The 16,296-nt window shown below is 33.0% G+C and overlaps 2 protein-coding genes across 5 annotated transcripts in view; both read right to left on the bottom strand.

Moving 5' to 3' along the window:
- Positions 1-1,362: 1,362 nt before the first annotated feature.
- On the bottom strand, positions 1,363-2,525 carry LOC122394988 (negative elongation factor E). The gene is made up of 3 exons (XM_043392231.1): positions 2,333-2,525; positions 1,679-2,172; positions 1,363-1,606 (listed from the first exon to the last, which is right to left on the bottom strand). Exons 1-3 carry the CDS (start codon positions 2,420-2,422, stop codon positions 1,363-1,365), a joined length of 828 nt encoding a protein of 275 aa, XP_043248166.1. The 5' UTR covers positions 2,423-2,525.
- Positions 2,526-6,295: 3,770 nt separating this feature from the next.
- LOC122395334 (ubiquitin carboxyl-terminal hydrolase 47-like) overlaps positions 6,296-16,296 on the bottom strand; it is a 10,942-nt gene continuing 941 nt past the window's right edge. For 3 of the 4 annotated variants that reach the window (XM_043392798.1, XM_043392800.1, XM_043392801.1), the window contains 17 exons: positions 15,627-15,713; positions 14,463-14,663; positions 14,129-14,369; positions 13,844-14,022; positions 13,578-13,752; positions 13,392-13,513; positions 13,126-13,319; positions 12,834-13,048; positions 12,547-12,767; positions 12,269-12,433; positions 11,689-12,172; positions 11,237-11,599; positions 10,736-11,167; positions 10,414-10,670; positions 9,931-10,293; positions 9,678-9,847; positions 6,296-9,607 (listed from right to left, as the gene is read on the bottom strand). In XM_043392798.1, the coding sequence (XP_043248733.1) occupies positions 9,469-9,607; positions 9,678-9,847; positions 9,931-10,293; positions 10,414-10,670; positions 10,736-11,167; positions 11,237-11,599; positions 11,689-12,172; positions 12,269-12,433; positions 12,547-12,767; positions 12,834-13,048; positions 13,126-13,319; positions 13,392-13,513; positions 13,578-13,752; positions 13,844-14,022; positions 14,129-14,369; positions 14,463-14,657 (3,915 nt within the window). In that variant the 5' untranslated portion in view covers positions 14,658-14,663; positions 15,627-15,713 and the 3' untranslated portion in view covers positions 6,296-9,468. Of the gene's footprint in view, positions 9,608-9,677; positions 9,848-9,930; positions 10,294-10,413; positions 10,671-10,735; positions 11,168-11,236; positions 11,600-11,688; positions 12,173-12,268; positions 12,434-12,546; positions 12,768-12,833; positions 13,049-13,125; positions 13,320-13,391; positions 13,514-13,577; positions 13,753-13,843; positions 14,023-14,128; positions 14,370-14,462; positions 14,664-14,737; positions 14,846-15,626; positions 15,714-16,296 lie in introns of those variants that run through there. The other variant, XM_043392802.1, reaches the window with a different exon arrangement.

Below are 16,296 nucleotides of genomic sequence, written 5' to 3'. Positions count from 1 at the left end.
ATAATACGATACGCCTCTGGAAAATTTTAAATAATACAATATGACCAGGTTTTATACGCAGGCTGAGTCACGAGAAACTCTCACCACCGAATGGTTGGTTTCGTTTCGTTCGTTTTTCTATCGAAGAACATTCTGAAAACAGAGCCTCACGGTTTCGAAAGGCACGTACGGTGGTAGTTTTCAGAAACGGGACAATTTTTAGGGTATCCTATTATTTTGTCGATGAGTGTAGCTCGACGCTATATACGGTCGATGAAAAAAGTCTTCGTCCGCGTTTAATTTTTTTGTTTACTCGTTGTATAATCTTCACACCGAACGTGCTACACAAATGATATTTACGTTATTTTACTTATTGCAAAATAAATTTAAATTATTTGTTCCTCCATTAGGCAATCACCGATAACATCGTCGATAGAGGTAGTGCTCTTTGAATCGATCGAAAAATAATTTATTTAAATTACCTTTCTATATTTTTCTCTTTGGTCAACACTTTTTCGACTAAAATTTTTAAATAACGAACAATAAATATTATAGGTATACTGATTTTATCGCCACTTGTACCATTCAAATTATACAACGTTAAACTATTGAAAATTTAATACACGAAAACATTTTTGATCGACTGTATATTTATTTTTAAATTTAATATTCTTATAAATCAATTTTATATATTGAGATTGAATTTTTAGCAGAAATTGCGAACATACTAGTCGTTTACGCACAACAGGATAGACCTAAGTAATAACGTATATGTATAAAGGAATATTAAATAGAAACATCAAGAACTGTAAGACTTTTTGTCGATCGAACGGTTTGGTTGTTACATCTATCTTCTAATCGATAACAGGTACAGTCGATCGTATAGACAAAGGTACAAATTACATATCAAATTAATAACATATTAAACAATGACGAATCTCGTTACCTGAAAATTCTTACTGATGCTGCACACGATGACGAGTGATCGATACTTGTGAAAAAATGATACTTGGACATAATTCGTTGCGAGAATACTTGTGCTTGATGATCGAGTGCTGAATATGTATAAAAACTGTATATGTCAATTACAAATGTCTATTACCAAACTCGGTGTTAAACGAACCATTTTTTTTTATTAACAAGCCAGTGATCGCCAAAGAATACAAGTAAGTTAAAAATAATACGTTTTACATTCGCTGACCGCTTGACTAGATACGAATTTATAATACTAACGTGATATCATAAATATTAAGAGTGCAATCTGAAAAATCCATTTTTGATACCTTAAAAATATTCCAAACACTGTACATTTTTATTTTCAATTAAAGATTTCGATATCGTAACTACATAACAACGTGCTCCGATAGGTAAAAAATATTGTGTTCACGAGAAAAGATCTTCCTCGTACACTTTCAAATCTCTTCTATCTTTGTGCGCACTTTTCTGGGAATAATTTGCCGCGATTGGTGACCACATAGAGCTAGACGTGACGTCGCTCATAGGTTCTATTATAGGCTGTCTTCGTGCTAACGATACTTTTAACTGTATCGAAGACACCATACTACCATCCATTTCGCTTATCGCTCTCTCGGCAGCATCCGGCTTGTCGAATGTCACGAATCCTCGACTGAAAAATAAAGTTATAGATCAATATCGCTTTATGCATTCTTGATCAACGGAGTCAACTAATTACGAGTACTTTTTTTCCGCCTCCATTGAAATATTTATAATGTTCCCAAACGTTTGAAAATGTTTTTTCAAGAAATCCTCAGAGATTTTGTAACCGCACACAAATATCGTGTTTCCAGCACGTGGCTTTGCTTCTTGTTTAGCCGGTGATTGTGTATCGCCGCTGGCACGTTCCTCCGTGTCCTGGGCACTAACAAAACTGTCGTATAAATCTTTAACTCTAGGTCTTGCCGTTTCCGTTTCCTCTTCTTCCATCTGTGTCGCAGAAAATGGCTGGTAAGAACTTATCGTCTTCTCTGTACTATTTAACTTTCTCACTAATCCACGCGGCCTTTTAAACGATTGCTCCGGTCTCTTTGGAGTTTTTGGAGCCGTAATCACTCCAGACTTTATTAGCTTTTTAGCAACTTCTCTGGCATCTCTTGCTTCTGTTGGTCGTTTTGGTGCTTGTGGAACACGTTCAGCTTCTTGTTTCGGTGCTTTTAAATCTTGCAATGCCTTTTTCTTGCAACACGCAAATAAAGAAAATTATGTCATAAATTATCTATAATCACGATAACATGTATACCGCTGTATGAATATTCTTCGCTCGAGTTCAATAACCAATTTCTTTTAATTTAATTATTAACGAATTGCTGAAAAGTAAACATAACCTTTTAAATACCTTTCTTTTAAGTTTGTTATACTTTGCCTGTAACATTAACTCTTCTTCCGTTAAATTTGATGGAAAGTGTAAGTACACCATATTTTGCATGTAATAAAACCAAATTCAAATTTCCTGTTTCCTTCACGAATATATTACAGAAACATTCGGAACTGATTCCCACTATGTAGGTACGTCCACCGTCCACCAGAGATGCCAGATTCTGCACCGGGTGCACTACTGCATACAGTTTCGGAAAGTCGACAAAGGCAAACTGACGCATGCCCTCTTTCTCGATTCTCCGATGCTGCCCGAAATAATTTCGGACCGTCTCGTGGGAGTCGAGAGAGGAAGGCTCATTTGCCTTCTTTTTCTTACGAGAATACATGTTTTAAGACCTCCTGATCATATTCGAATTATTGAAACAAAATAAATTCATTTTTATTATTCCTATATATGAGCGGACATATGCATATCATTTCAGATATCACTTCTGATACATCTGGCAACGTATAACCATTACTGCTGGCTACTGCCAGTCTCTCGCAGCCTCTGCTGGCTTCTGCTGGCCTTTGCTCACCTCTGCCAACATGTGCGGGCTTCTGCCTGCCTCTGCTGGCCTCCGCTGACCACTGCTGACCATCCCTGATCCTTCCGACAACGTATAACGATTACTACTTGTTACTGCCTGCCCCTGCTGCTCTCTGCTTGCCTCTGCTGACCACTGCTGACCCTTGTTAACAACTTCTGCCATGATATATATGTATGAAAACATTGTATAATGTAAATCTATGGCAATAAATTATATAATTACAAAGAATTCTATGTGCTCTCATCATTTTTTACCTTTCTTTTCCTCTCCAAATCATTACCTTAGTTATAAGACTCCCTGAAACTCCTTGGTTTCCCTGAACCCACTAGGAAGTCCTCAAACACCTCGGAAATCCTGAAACTCAGAACTTTGCTAAAAATTCAGGGTTTCCAAGAATTTTCGGCGTTTCCAAGAAATTCCAGGACTTCCCAGCTGTTTCAGGACTTTCCAACTGTTTCAGGACTTTCCAGCCGTTTCGGGACTTTCGAGTTGTTTCAGGGCTTTCGAGTTGCTTCAGGACTTTCCAGCTGTTTCAGGACTTTCCAGCTGTTTCAGGACTTTCCAGTTGTTTCAGTCTCACTCACTCTCAATACAATAAACGAATTACGTATACATTCCATACCTACTAAATCGCATTAAAAATGTATATGTACCACGAATGTCTTAAAATAATATTGTTCAAGATATTACTCATCAATTTAATTTGTTTATAAAACGCTATATCGAGAAATCGAGGCATGCTTTTATTCAATGGAATTAGAAATATGTAAAACACTCCTTATCTATGTTTATATTAATAAAAACTCAAAATCGTAGCATACACGTTCCATGATTTTTTTTATTTGCATTCTCCTCTCTATGTACCTTTCCCATTAATTTCCTAATTTTTATAAAATCTAAAATACTTTATAACTGCTTCAAATATTATTCGAATTTAATTAACGTTTTATTCAGTTCTCGAACCATTTCTCTATATATTTGCTAGTATAATTAATTAGTTATAAACTATTATTAGAAGCGATTCTTATTTCAATATTGCGCTAAAAAGTGCCGTAAAACAGTATCGCCATCTAATATCAGGGATTCGTACTGTTAAACTGTATATACTACGAGCTCACACACGCAAACATGGTCTATCATTGTGTTAAAATCTGCAAAGAAACAGTATCGCCATCTAATATCAGGAATTCGTACTGTTAAACTGTATATACTACGAGCTCACACACGCAAACATGGTCTATCATTGTGTTAAAATCTGCAAAGAAACAGTATCGCCATCTAATATCAGGGTTTCGAACTCAAAAAATCGTCCCAGGATCACAGAATGTGTGTGGAGGTATCCGGAGTACAGCTACCCCCACTCCTCCTACTCCTGATTCGCAGTACCTTGATTATTCATTAATAACTCTTTTTCTGGGATTAAAATATGAACTTTTAGAATTGAAGAATATAGTATGGACCCTTGGCAACATTCAAGGATAGTTTTTAGAACCATTTCGCCAATAATTAACAAGTTATTAACGAATATCGGAAGTCGGAACATTTTCGGCTGTATCACCGTCTGCTTTAATCGATGAATTATCAACTTTTCGACAATAACACGCATATTTTGGCTATTGGAGAAGCAAATAGACATCCCTGGGAACATTCAAGGAACGATTTTTCAACGCTCCATGCTCTAATTAATTAGTTATTAGCGATAGATGCCTAAGGTGTCGCGTTAAAAGGTTAGAAACGGTGTGCCGACTTCCGATATTCGTTAATAACTATTTACTGAGGCATGAGATGGTTTTAAAGAGTATCCTTGAATGTTGCCAAGGGTCTATACTGTATTCTTAAACTCTAAAAGTTCATAATTTGTTCCCAGGAAAGGCGTAATTAGTAAATTAACGAGCAGTTGTTAATTACAAGCCGAGAAACAGATAGTACCCTATTTTCGCCACTAGTGGCGCCACAGTAGAAATCAATACTTTCAATGAACTATTGCTCGTTAATTTACTAATTACGCCTTTCCTGGGAACAAATTATGAACTTTTAGAGTTTAAGAATATAGTATGGACCCTTGGTAACATTCAAGGATACCTGTTGGAACCATCTAATGCCTTATTAAATAGCTATTGACGAATATCGAAGGTGGGCACAACGCGTCTAACCTTTTAACGAGACGCCTTAGGGATCTATCGCTAATAACTAATTAATTAGAGCATCGAGCGTTGTAAAATCGGTCCTTGAATGTTGCCAGGGATGTCTATTTGCTTCTCGAATAGCCAAAATATGCGTGTTATTATCGAAAAGTTGATAATTCATCGATTAAAGCAGACGGTGATGCGGCCATAAATGTTCCGACTTCCGATATTCGTTAATAACTTGTTAATTACTGGCGAAATGGTTCTAAAAACTATCCTTGAATGTTACCAAGGGTCTATACTATATTCTTAAATTCTAAAAGTTCATATTTTGTTCCCAGAAAAGGAGTTATTAATGAATAATCAAGGTACCTACTGAGTGTCAGGAGTAGGAGGAGTGGGGGTAGCTGTACTCCGGATACCTCCTCTAACATTCTGTGATCCTGGGACGATTTTCGCAGTTCGAATCCCTGATATTAGATGGCGATACTATAGTTTGTCACTTTTTAACGCACACATATAAAGAAATAAGCATAAACATACCCAATTTGTAGTGCAATGATTGAAATAATTATCGCTTCCAGTAATCGTTTATAACTAATTAATTATACTAGAAAATATATAGAGAAATGGTTCAAGAACTGAATAAAACGTTAATCAAATTCGAATAATATTTGAAGCAGTTATAAAGTACTTTAGATTTGATAAAAATTAGGAAATTAATGGGAAAGGTACCATAGAGAGGAGAATGCGAATAAAAGGAAGCATGGAATGTGTGTAAACTATGATTTTGTGCTTTTATTAATATAAACACAAGTAATGTTTTACACATTTCTAATTGTATAGTAAAGAAATCTTCTTTTTTTTTTCGATAGTTTAAATATGACCCGAGGGGTTTAAAACGTATAGGTATTTTCATAAAAAGGAATTTTCAAAATTTTATTTATGTATGATCGAGTATTATTAAACTAAAGAAAGACTCGATTGACAGCGACGATAAAGCACAGATGATAAACAGGAAAAAAAGGAATATCAAATTTAAGAAACAGAAAGATTTCTAATTTACGAATGAACCGCGAACGGTAGTTAATTTACGAATAAATCTAAAGTTTGTGTACGTATTAGTTATTCGAATAAAAAAATCGCCTAACTCGTGATACATACTCGTGTTACGTGTCTCTGAATTGGCGCGATTTTATGACTTTTATCGAGAACTTTCTTACGTATGTATATTACACATTCCTTTCAAAATCAATAAAAATTGTATTTTCTTAACTACATTTTTTGCAACCTAAAAATTACAATTTTCGACACGATATCAGTTTCTTTATAATTCTTACCATGATATTAAATTTACAAGAATACGTGGGCGGGCTAGATAGTCGGAGCCTAATCTAGAGGATAAATGTAAAGGGACGAGTGTATCTAAACAACGGTTTCAGTCATTTCGATTATCACTTATTAATAGATTTTAAATATAATTTGTTTAAAATTATAGCATATGATACAAATAATGTTTGATCGTCGGTGATCAAAAGAGCGTTGGATATAGGCTGTATTTGTAACAACTGATCTTCGTGCATTACAATTCCTGCATTAGTTTATCCGTAAAAAGGATAAAGTACAATTTCAAGTATTGTTTCCATTCACCGCTAACGTAGATATGTGCAAATATTTTTATACATTAAAGGATTAGCGAAATACGAAGCGAGTATGTACAAGATATTCGAGTATTGAGAGACTTACGACAGTAGATAAATAGAAATATTGAAGAAATTCATAGAATATCAATTAAGTTATATGCATTCTATGACGACGAAGGAACTTCTTTCATTTCTTTGTTAAGAACGTTTGGAGAATTTAATAACATAGAAACTATACAGAGAAACAAGTTTTAGAATAGATGTACAAGATATTAATTTAGTTTTACAGAGTGTACAAGTTTTTTTTTAGATATTATTTGCACATACCTACTTTGTTACTTAACAAACATAGTTCGAATAATCACATCGATTGGTAATTATAAAAATAATCGTCAAAGAATATTCAAGGCCCAGCTCCAAAACGTTATAAATAAGTATGAGCGCGAGAAAACGAGAATAAAGAAAATACATCCATCGATTACATTTTATTATGGGCAATTAAACTGACTGTTGATGACGGTGTCGTATATTTGGTTCTGAAATAATATTCGTAATTAAGATTTCGTTAAATTTAATAAATTAAATAAATTCGATGAAAATGTATTATAAAATTCTTTTCGACTACGTAATGATACACACTCCAGGTGTAAGAGGATTCTCTGTACCAAAGTTGACTCATTTTATTTTTCTTCGTTTGAATATAAACATTTCGATTGTCATGTCTTTAATAAACTGTTGATAGACCATGAACAATCCGAACTAGGCATTCATGTAACAAATATACAATAAATATAAATTACAGCTATAATAAAAATTGTGAGAACAATATAAATCGCCATACAACTGATATTGTTTTACAGATACACTGTATATCTTATAAATTTCTTTTTGTTCAATGACTTTTTCCTCTGTATCTATCCATTGTTGATTATTATCCAGTGCACGTGTTTCGTACGCGAAACAATTACAAGAGAAACAATAAACAATTTATAGACGTTTTATCAAGACGCTCTAATAATACGACAAGGATTAAGAACAAATTTCTATTTTAACCCTTTCAGCACCAAAAATTTCTAACAGCGGAATTAGCAAAAAATGCCAAGTTGAACTGCCAATAAATGCAAAGGGATGGTATCCTACACGCGTAAAGTGCATTATTGTACAATATAACATACAAAACATAGCTTTATATTCTGTTTACGAAGTATGGTGAATATTAATACAAAAAGAAAGATATTGGCATTCAATTCACAAGTTTTATTATTTACAAGCAATTGGTCTATCATACAAATGTAAATTTGGTGGACTTCCTTGGAAAATCTTCTTTTTTTTTTATCATATCGAAAATTCGATTTTTAGGAAATAACAACAATGCCGTGGCTATGTACTTTTTGGTTTTCCAACACGGTACGGGTGGGTCGGTTCCCTTTGTACCGATAACACAATGAGCGATAAACATATAAGCGAAGTTGTTGTCAACGATGCCCCTTTATCATGGATTTTTTTTTATTTTTAAATATGTTACAAAGGGTGATATTTTAAACGACTTTTAATAGGCGGTCGATCTCGGTTTCCGAGATATTTGCAAAAATCCTAAATCTCCTTTTGAAACGCACCCACGACAAAGAACAGCCAAATCCTAATCCAAATTCAACTGAAACCCAATTAGTGTTAAAATAGTTACCGGTCGAGTTTACACTTATATCGTAAATATCTAAAAGAATTAAAGTCGATCGCCAATTTTTTTCAAATGAAAATGTTACTCAAAATACCGTAGTTTGTAACGTATTTATAAACGAACGAAATTCATGCCGAGGGGGGCATAATCGACAACTTCGTTCACCAATATATACAATAGAATAAATTAAAACAGACTGTAGGATACATGCCTGACCAGAATTAATCTTAACAGACACATGGAAGAATCTCTATCTAATTTGATAGTAGTGGCGCCAAATCTGACTTTAAGCAACAAACATTAACTAAAAGTATTAAATTCTCAAAACGTTATATCCTTGTAGGCATCTCCTTAATTATCAATAAACGGGATAATATATGTAGTTTATAATTAAATGTATTTCAAACATAAAAACAAAAGAGCAACCATATTTCGAAATAAAAAAAAATTGTAATCAAATTTATAACATATTTAAACGCTACTACTGCCAGATTAAATAAAATCGAAGCTTATGATTGATAATTATGTTGTAAGACTGCAATTTAACCTATACTGGCATTAAAAGGGTTAACTATTTATTGTGTCAGATAAATGTCCTTCGACAAAAATTATATATGTATATACTCTGTGCCGTGTTCGAACATTTAAAACTATTTAGCTTTCCAAACAAGACGATTTCCTAAAATGTTTTAATACAGATGAGCGAAGGTATCAAAATTTTTCGGTTTACAAAAGGGTATCGAGGATTCTGTGAAAATGCAGAGATGCAGGAACTCGAAATTTTATCAGTTACATGCATGTAAATCGTAACAAGTCCATAGTTTAAATTCGGATTATCATCGAGCAAATTCAATTTTCCCTCCTATTCTTCTCTTATTCGCCGGCAAATTGGCCTTTTCGTTACCTTCGTTAGTATTTATGCTCTTTCGTAAGATTCGATAGTTGGAAAAATAACTGAATAATTCGTCGAGTGACTTTAGATGAGCAGAAAGTTTGAAATACCAAAGATTTACCAAAGCACAGAATATTTGATGATTGTTAAATACTTGACTTTCCAAATATCTGACACGATGTAATCGTTTTGTACGCAACCGTATCATGTTCCCACACATGTCTACTTAACAGTTGTGTTTTATTATAAGTGCCTTTTCTTTTCGCGAACGGCGCGAAGAACGCGGAAATATAACACTTGGGTCTTGAATTGTAATGTCATTTAATGCTTCCCGCGACAAATTATTTACCACTTCCCTGTTATCCCTGTCAAGTGTGAAAAAATTATAAATTTATATCGTTTATAGCATATGTAAAATTTACGATTGATAAGTACCTATATAAAACCATAGATCCATCATCGAGATCGAGATCGAACTTGTAATCAACATGTCCGCTCCATCCTTGATAATTTTGATTTCGAATGATAGGTAACATATTTAGAAAATAGTTTGGCATTTTTGTTATACTTATATATTTCTCAGGAATATCCGATATAGCAGACAACTAAATAAAAATTTAATGCGGTTGTTAATTGCTTATATCTGTTGCAATATGTAATGAAAATTACTATCGTTTAATTCACTCACTTTTGTCTTCAATTCCATAACAGAATTTCTATCCATAATAATTTCCTCGAGTGGTCCAAGCTGCATGCTTGTAGGGGACCATTTCCTAACGAACACTACGTGTTGATCACTACTAGTAACTGGTTCTTTATCAGGTAATTCTTGTACGACAATTTCAGATGGCAAACCAATTCGATGATCTTCGAGTTTCTGATGGTCTAAATACAATGTAGTTACTAACGAACCACACTTTTCTCTCAGTCGACATCTGTCAAACGGTATATCTATATTATGTTTTCTCTTAATTAATGCCAGGATTTCTTTCTTCGCCTGGCCAAAAGTCATATCTGTCGACAATATTATCTCGCCCAAAAGTTTATAAAGCTATAAACGTAACAATCAGAATTGGTAATTATTTGAATAAATCTTTATGTAGATAATACAAAGTGATTGGTAAAACGTATCAAAGATCTGTAAGAGGATCGTTCTATAATTTGTACATACCTCGGGCGAATTGATATCTAACTGATATGCTGTTACAGTAAATTCATCACTACGTAACGGACGTGTTAGCTTTATACAAAATTCCTGATCCACCGCGCAAACAGCAAGCTTGTCTTTTATATTACACCACTCGGATCCGTAAAGTTCATGAAGCTGGTGACAAATTTTAAAGTATTCCGTTGGTACACCAACATACGGTTCTAAAGCATTCTTCAAGGCGATGAATGTCATTCTCTTGTCTACTTGTACTTTCAAAACTGTAATTAAAATAATCGTTGTTGTTAAATTATTTTTAACGTCTCGAATAAATCAAGGCACATACATTTTTGATTATGAACCGTGTAGGGTGTAGCTTCGAAATAATATTCTTCATCGTCAACAACGTTGTCCCTGTGCTCAAGTTTAATTTGTTTCAAACGGTTGCTTTTATTCGATGAAACTTTTTCAATGAGAAAATAATCATGTTCTAGAGCGTCTCCGACCAATGTTTTATCACTATCGCTAAGGCTACTATCTTCGCTATTACTTTGTTCAGGAGTATTCCACTCCTCACTTTCTCCCAATTGTGGGCTTGCATTTCTTACAGGTGCATCCTCGTTACAACTCTTTTCACTTTTTGGAACTTCACTGCGTTTAGGACTAACGTCACGATGCGAATCGTTAACGCTTACTTTGGATGGACTGTTATCAATAGGTTTCTCTTTATCCTTATATTTCTCATCTAATAACGGAATATTCCATTCTTCCAAACTTTCTGAAACATTTCAGTAAAACATGTAATAATACGTGTAATAATTCTATGATGTTGTGTCTCACCACTTACCTTTACTCAATTCAGGTAATTTAAGGAATAGCAATATAGTATTTTTGTAATTTTCTATAAGTTCACATATTGTCGAATGATGAAAAGTTTTACATTCGGTATCAGGGACATTTGATATATAAACATTCATTAAATGAGTGAACCCTGCAGTCTGAAGTTCTACATCGTCGTCTACTTCAATCACTGCATCTAAACCATACTTTTGTAAAAATACTTTCATATCACCGAGATCCCTGCCGAACGTTTTCGCTACCACTTGTTTATATTCTTTGACAGTTTGTGAACGTGTCCCGGGTACATCTATTGGCCCATCTATGAATTTTTTCCTAGGTATATCAATAATGTACACTGTTGTCGAAATATCTACATATTAAAACAAGAAAAATAAAATTACTCCCTTTTTATTTTACGCGTGAAATTGCGTTTATTTGTGTACAATCCGAAATACATACCATTATATGGTTGAAACTCTTCGTCTACTTTGCGAATTTCTAATAAGTAGGAAGACCCCCCCATTTTATAAATGTCAAGTGTTTCGTGTTCTCTTCCCTCGTAACTACTTATGATCGTATCATTGTTATGATCGTAAAGAACTAAACGGCACTGATTGAAACTCACTATCTTGGTCAATTCGAAGTATTCGTAACACAGTTGTGTGATTTGTTCCAAAGTTGCACCGAACGTAATGGGAATTCCTATCCTCTTCTTGCCTTCTAAAGGATGCATACAGTATACTATTATTTTAGACACAGGCAACTGTGCGTGAAAATCTAAAGGCGTCCGCATTTCACATTTATGAACTATATCTTTTCCCATGTTTAGTAACTTTTGTTCCGTACTGTTCGGTACTACACTTTCATAATTGAAATGACACACTTTAGGTACTCGACATATTTTGTCATTATCCTCATTCTCCTTCATCTTTTTCAATAGTTCCTGGAATTTATTTATCATATCATATCATATCTGTTTAACGGAGTTGAAATAAATTCAAAATGACTGCGATAAAATCTTTCAAATTTAATATATTACCTGTATATGCTTTGGAAAATCCTGCACTTGCATAGGTAAAGCATTACGAACAGGATCAATTTGTCTGTACATGAGCATGTATGCATTTGTACTACTACATGCTCCGCTGTAATATGGCCTGGTTGGTCCGCCACCATACGTTTTTTGTATATCATCGTGAGTTATCTATAATTGAAAACATCACAATTTTAATCATGTTATTGCCATATAGTTTCAGTTGAATCTACGAATTCTTGGTTAATAGCAGTCGACGATTATAATTCGATGTCTTTGTGTACCTGTGTTACGCTTTGATCGTTAAAACACAGCCACTCTTGTGTCTTGAAATCTTTTATATAAGCATAGTAATGACCACCACTTGCACTACCACTGTGGATCATAATCGAAAACAATTCATAATTATAAGGGCCCTTTGCCTCATTGTTACTATGATTTTTTTCGTTCTCATGATTATGCACGGTACAATTTGATGTTGATGGACAATTACTTATATGTATACCTAAAAATAAATCGTTCAAATAATTGTTAATCTTAAAACGTGTTATTACTCACGAAACAAGCGTACCTTCATCGTCGCCATCTTGATCATGATTTCTCGAATGATTACTATTAGGAAGACTACTTTCACAGGAAGGATAATCATCGTCTAAAGTACCACTGTCCGTTGTTGAGCCATCATCGCATTTCACTAAACTAATATTTTCATCGCTACCTGGAGATTCATGATTTCTTGTAGATGATATGAAGGGATTTAAATTTAATATGTCCGGAAAAGTGACCCTAAAAATCCATTATCAAGGTATATAATAGTTGTAAAATGATATCATATGATAGTGTCGATTCACAAAGAAACTCACTTATCGTTAAGTTTAACTCTGTGGTAAGTTTTAAAGTCAAAATCAAATCGTTTAAGATGAAGTGTCACAAGATATGGAAATTTTGTAAATTTTAATCCTTTATGCGCGTTGCATTTTTTATTACATTTTTCACAATAATACTGATTACTTCCTTCCAAAGTTTCATACTGAACAAACGCTTTTAAGGCTTCTTCCTATTAAACAGAATTTTTATCTGCACTCAGTTCATACTAATCCATTTATTAAAATGTATTGCATGAGCTTACCACGCTGTTATACGCCACGTTACTGCCAAATGATCTAACTGGTAATGGGATATCAAGAAAAGTGTCCTCTCTAGATTTCTCGGTGCCACATTCAAGACATTTAACATAATCGATCATCATTCCTAACAACATAAAGATTAAATTAAAAATTCTTTTTTAACAGATATAAATTAATTAAATTTTTACCTTCATAATGCCTATTGATTAAATCGGCTTGCTCTGTGTTCTTAAATTTTTGTTCTAACGCATCGAACATGACTCTACAAAGTTCCTGAATGTCATGTTGCTGCCAAGCTTCTGTAGAATCCCAACCAAAACTTTTTGTTAATGGCGTAGTCTCCACAGCTGATCTTGATGATGTCTACGAATACAAAAAAAATCTGTATGATAAATCTTCTCACAATTGAATCGCATCACAAGTTGTACAACACAATCGCAAATGTAATTAATACCTGCAAATTTAAGAATAACTTTTGCAGTTGATATGGAATACTATTAGCTTCGTCTGTTCCCGATCCATTTACATATTCCCAATTATACAATGCATTACGAAATTCAGGTGTCATATATAATGCTTGAAGCAAACTATTTAAGTAACATGTCATTGCTTGATTTACTAAACCAACATAACCTTAAAGAATAACATAGAAAAGTTTAAGGAATGCATAGTGTGTAATGTAGACTGTATAGAGTGAAACTTAAAAAAAAAGTATTTGTTATAAATATTTTTTCCATACATGTTTTAGATTTAATATAACTTTTAAAATCAACATTATTATCTTCTTCCCATATCGATGATAGATGAGATGCTGGTGCTGGATGACATTTAGATGGTCCACCCCTGAATGCCTTTTGGCATGATTTGTCATCAGGACCCACGACTAAGAGCGTGTACTTAGGTTCAGTTGAATCTCGATCGAAGGAAAAATCCAGACCAAGCTCTACCATAGTTTTATCTTTCATTTTAGACAAATCAATCTAGTGTCGATAAAACACCATTAATTTATACACAAACAAAATACTAAACAATAAAATACAATAAAATAAAGAAAAAAAATTATAATTACTAACCACTTTTTCTGCTGACGATAGATACAACTTAAATCTGTTTGCTTGTATCTGAGTATGTTTTTCAATATAATCATAAAGATCCTTACCACAGGTAGATTCACATAATGGACATCTGTCAAGAGTCAGAGTCTCGTCTTGATCTTCGTCGAATAATTGGAATTGAATCAGACATGTATGACCAACTCTACAAACCATGGTGGTCTGTAATAAAATATAGAAGAAAAGATAAAAGAATTAAAGGAATATATTATTTAAAATTACAGTTTGCTAAGTACCGATAATAGTTCAAACAATTCAATGTGTTAAATATATTTCAACAAAGTTGTATTACTCGATATTTTCTTATCGTACACTTCGTTAATTATTGTGTGCTTTTCATACAAGAGAAAATTGTTGTTCTTAAATTATACATCTATAAAATATTAGCAAATTAATTCTATTATAAATATACATTTCAATATCATTTCGTATAATTATCAATGAAACAAATTACTGCACTAATAAATATTACCCCAAGTATTATTAAAAATTAAAAAGAAAGCAACTTTTAATTAATGAATATATTTAGAAATAAGTATTGCAAACTGATCAGCAATTCTTAGATAAACAAAATTGGCATCATGCCATGCTAAAGGTGGAAAATGAGTGAAATCTACGCAACACAGTAAGATACTACTCTGCACAGTATGACACAGTAAGGAAAGTCTATAGAGCCTCCAGTTATATTTAGAATGTCTAAACGAAGACTTGGAAAATGGCTCTCTTCTCCGAGATCAGAATTCTCCCCTCTTACCCCTTTTCTTTCTCACTCTATTGCCTCTTTCTAATCCTACATTTTTTTGCACATTTGCCAAATAAATGATACTCTATGTTATATTAAGTTATAAAATTTAACCTCAGCATATATTTTAATATATACTGGTTAATAATAAAAAATTTGATAGTGAAATTACATTAATCGAACAATAGTGTGATAATTTTATCATAAAACAGAAAACATAAAATTATTAAAATGAATTTTTTTTATAAATATTAATAAATGTTACTTAAACATTTTTACATTTAAAAAGTAATAACTAGAATCTGTAATTACAGCGAATCTACATACAATGAACCAAAATTTACATTAAAATTATTTATTTAAATTTTACTTTTAAAACTTACCCAACAGTCCTATTTTTATGGAGAATATACTTTCTGCCAGTTTATACTATAGAATCCACTTCGTGTATACCTACTACTTGTTTTAGTCTAAAAGATTCAAAGTAACACAAAATTATTACAGCAGATCCACAAAACTGAAAAATTATTAGAAATTATCAAGTCAATGTTTTAACGTATAACAGTATCGAACAGAAATAATATTTCATTCGCACTGTGTTTAATTAAACGTTACTATGATCTTTGAAATCAACAATGAACATCGCGTCTTTTTTTTTTAACACGTTCACGCTGGGGTAAACAAGACCAAGATGCAAAGAATGTTACAAATGTTTATGTAAAAGAAATGGTAGACAGTATGCCATGAAGAAGGACAAAAAAGTAACGACGTATTGCAACCAGTGTGAGGACAAGCCAGCACTCTGTTTAGAATGTTTACAAAATTTGCATAGGTACAAGTAAATAATTACACTAACTTTAGGATATTGCATTATTATGTGTGCATGACCAAATTTTTGTTTCATAATTTATATTTACGATGTTTAGATAGAATAAAATAAATCCTACTTTCTTCAAATAATATACATTCAATTCATATTATTTACATTTTCAATAGAATGATAATTCTTCACGATTATTAAATAAACTAAATTTTTAATGGTACGCAACGTCT

Source organism: Colletes gigas, unplaced genomic scaffold, assembly GCF_013123115.1.
Source record: "Colletes gigas isolate AHSC1104 unplaced genomic scaffold, ASM1312311v1 Colletes_gigas_Sc00005, whole genome shotgun sequence".
Taxonomy (NCBI): domain Eukaryota; kingdom Metazoa; phylum Arthropoda; class Insecta; order Hymenoptera; family Colletidae; genus Colletes; species Colletes gigas.
The sequence above is the reverse complement of the archived record's forward strand: the minus strand, read 5'-3'. Positions and strand labels throughout refer to the sequence as shown.

Excerpts from the sequence above, each read along its gene's own strand:
- LOC122394988 (XM_043392231.1), bottom strand. The coding sequence starts at position 2,422 with ATGCAAAATATGGTGTACTTACACTTTCCATCAAATTTAACGGAAGAA. Across the intron at positions 2,173-2,332 it reads ATAACAAACTTAAAAGAAAG|AAAAAGGCATTGCAAGATTT; the intron begins GTATTTAAAAGG and ends GCGTGTTGCAAG. Across the intron at positions 1,607-1,678 it reads TCAATGGAGGCGGAAAAAAA|TCGAGGATTCGTGACATTCG; the intron begins GTACTCGTAATT and ends TTTATTTTTCAG.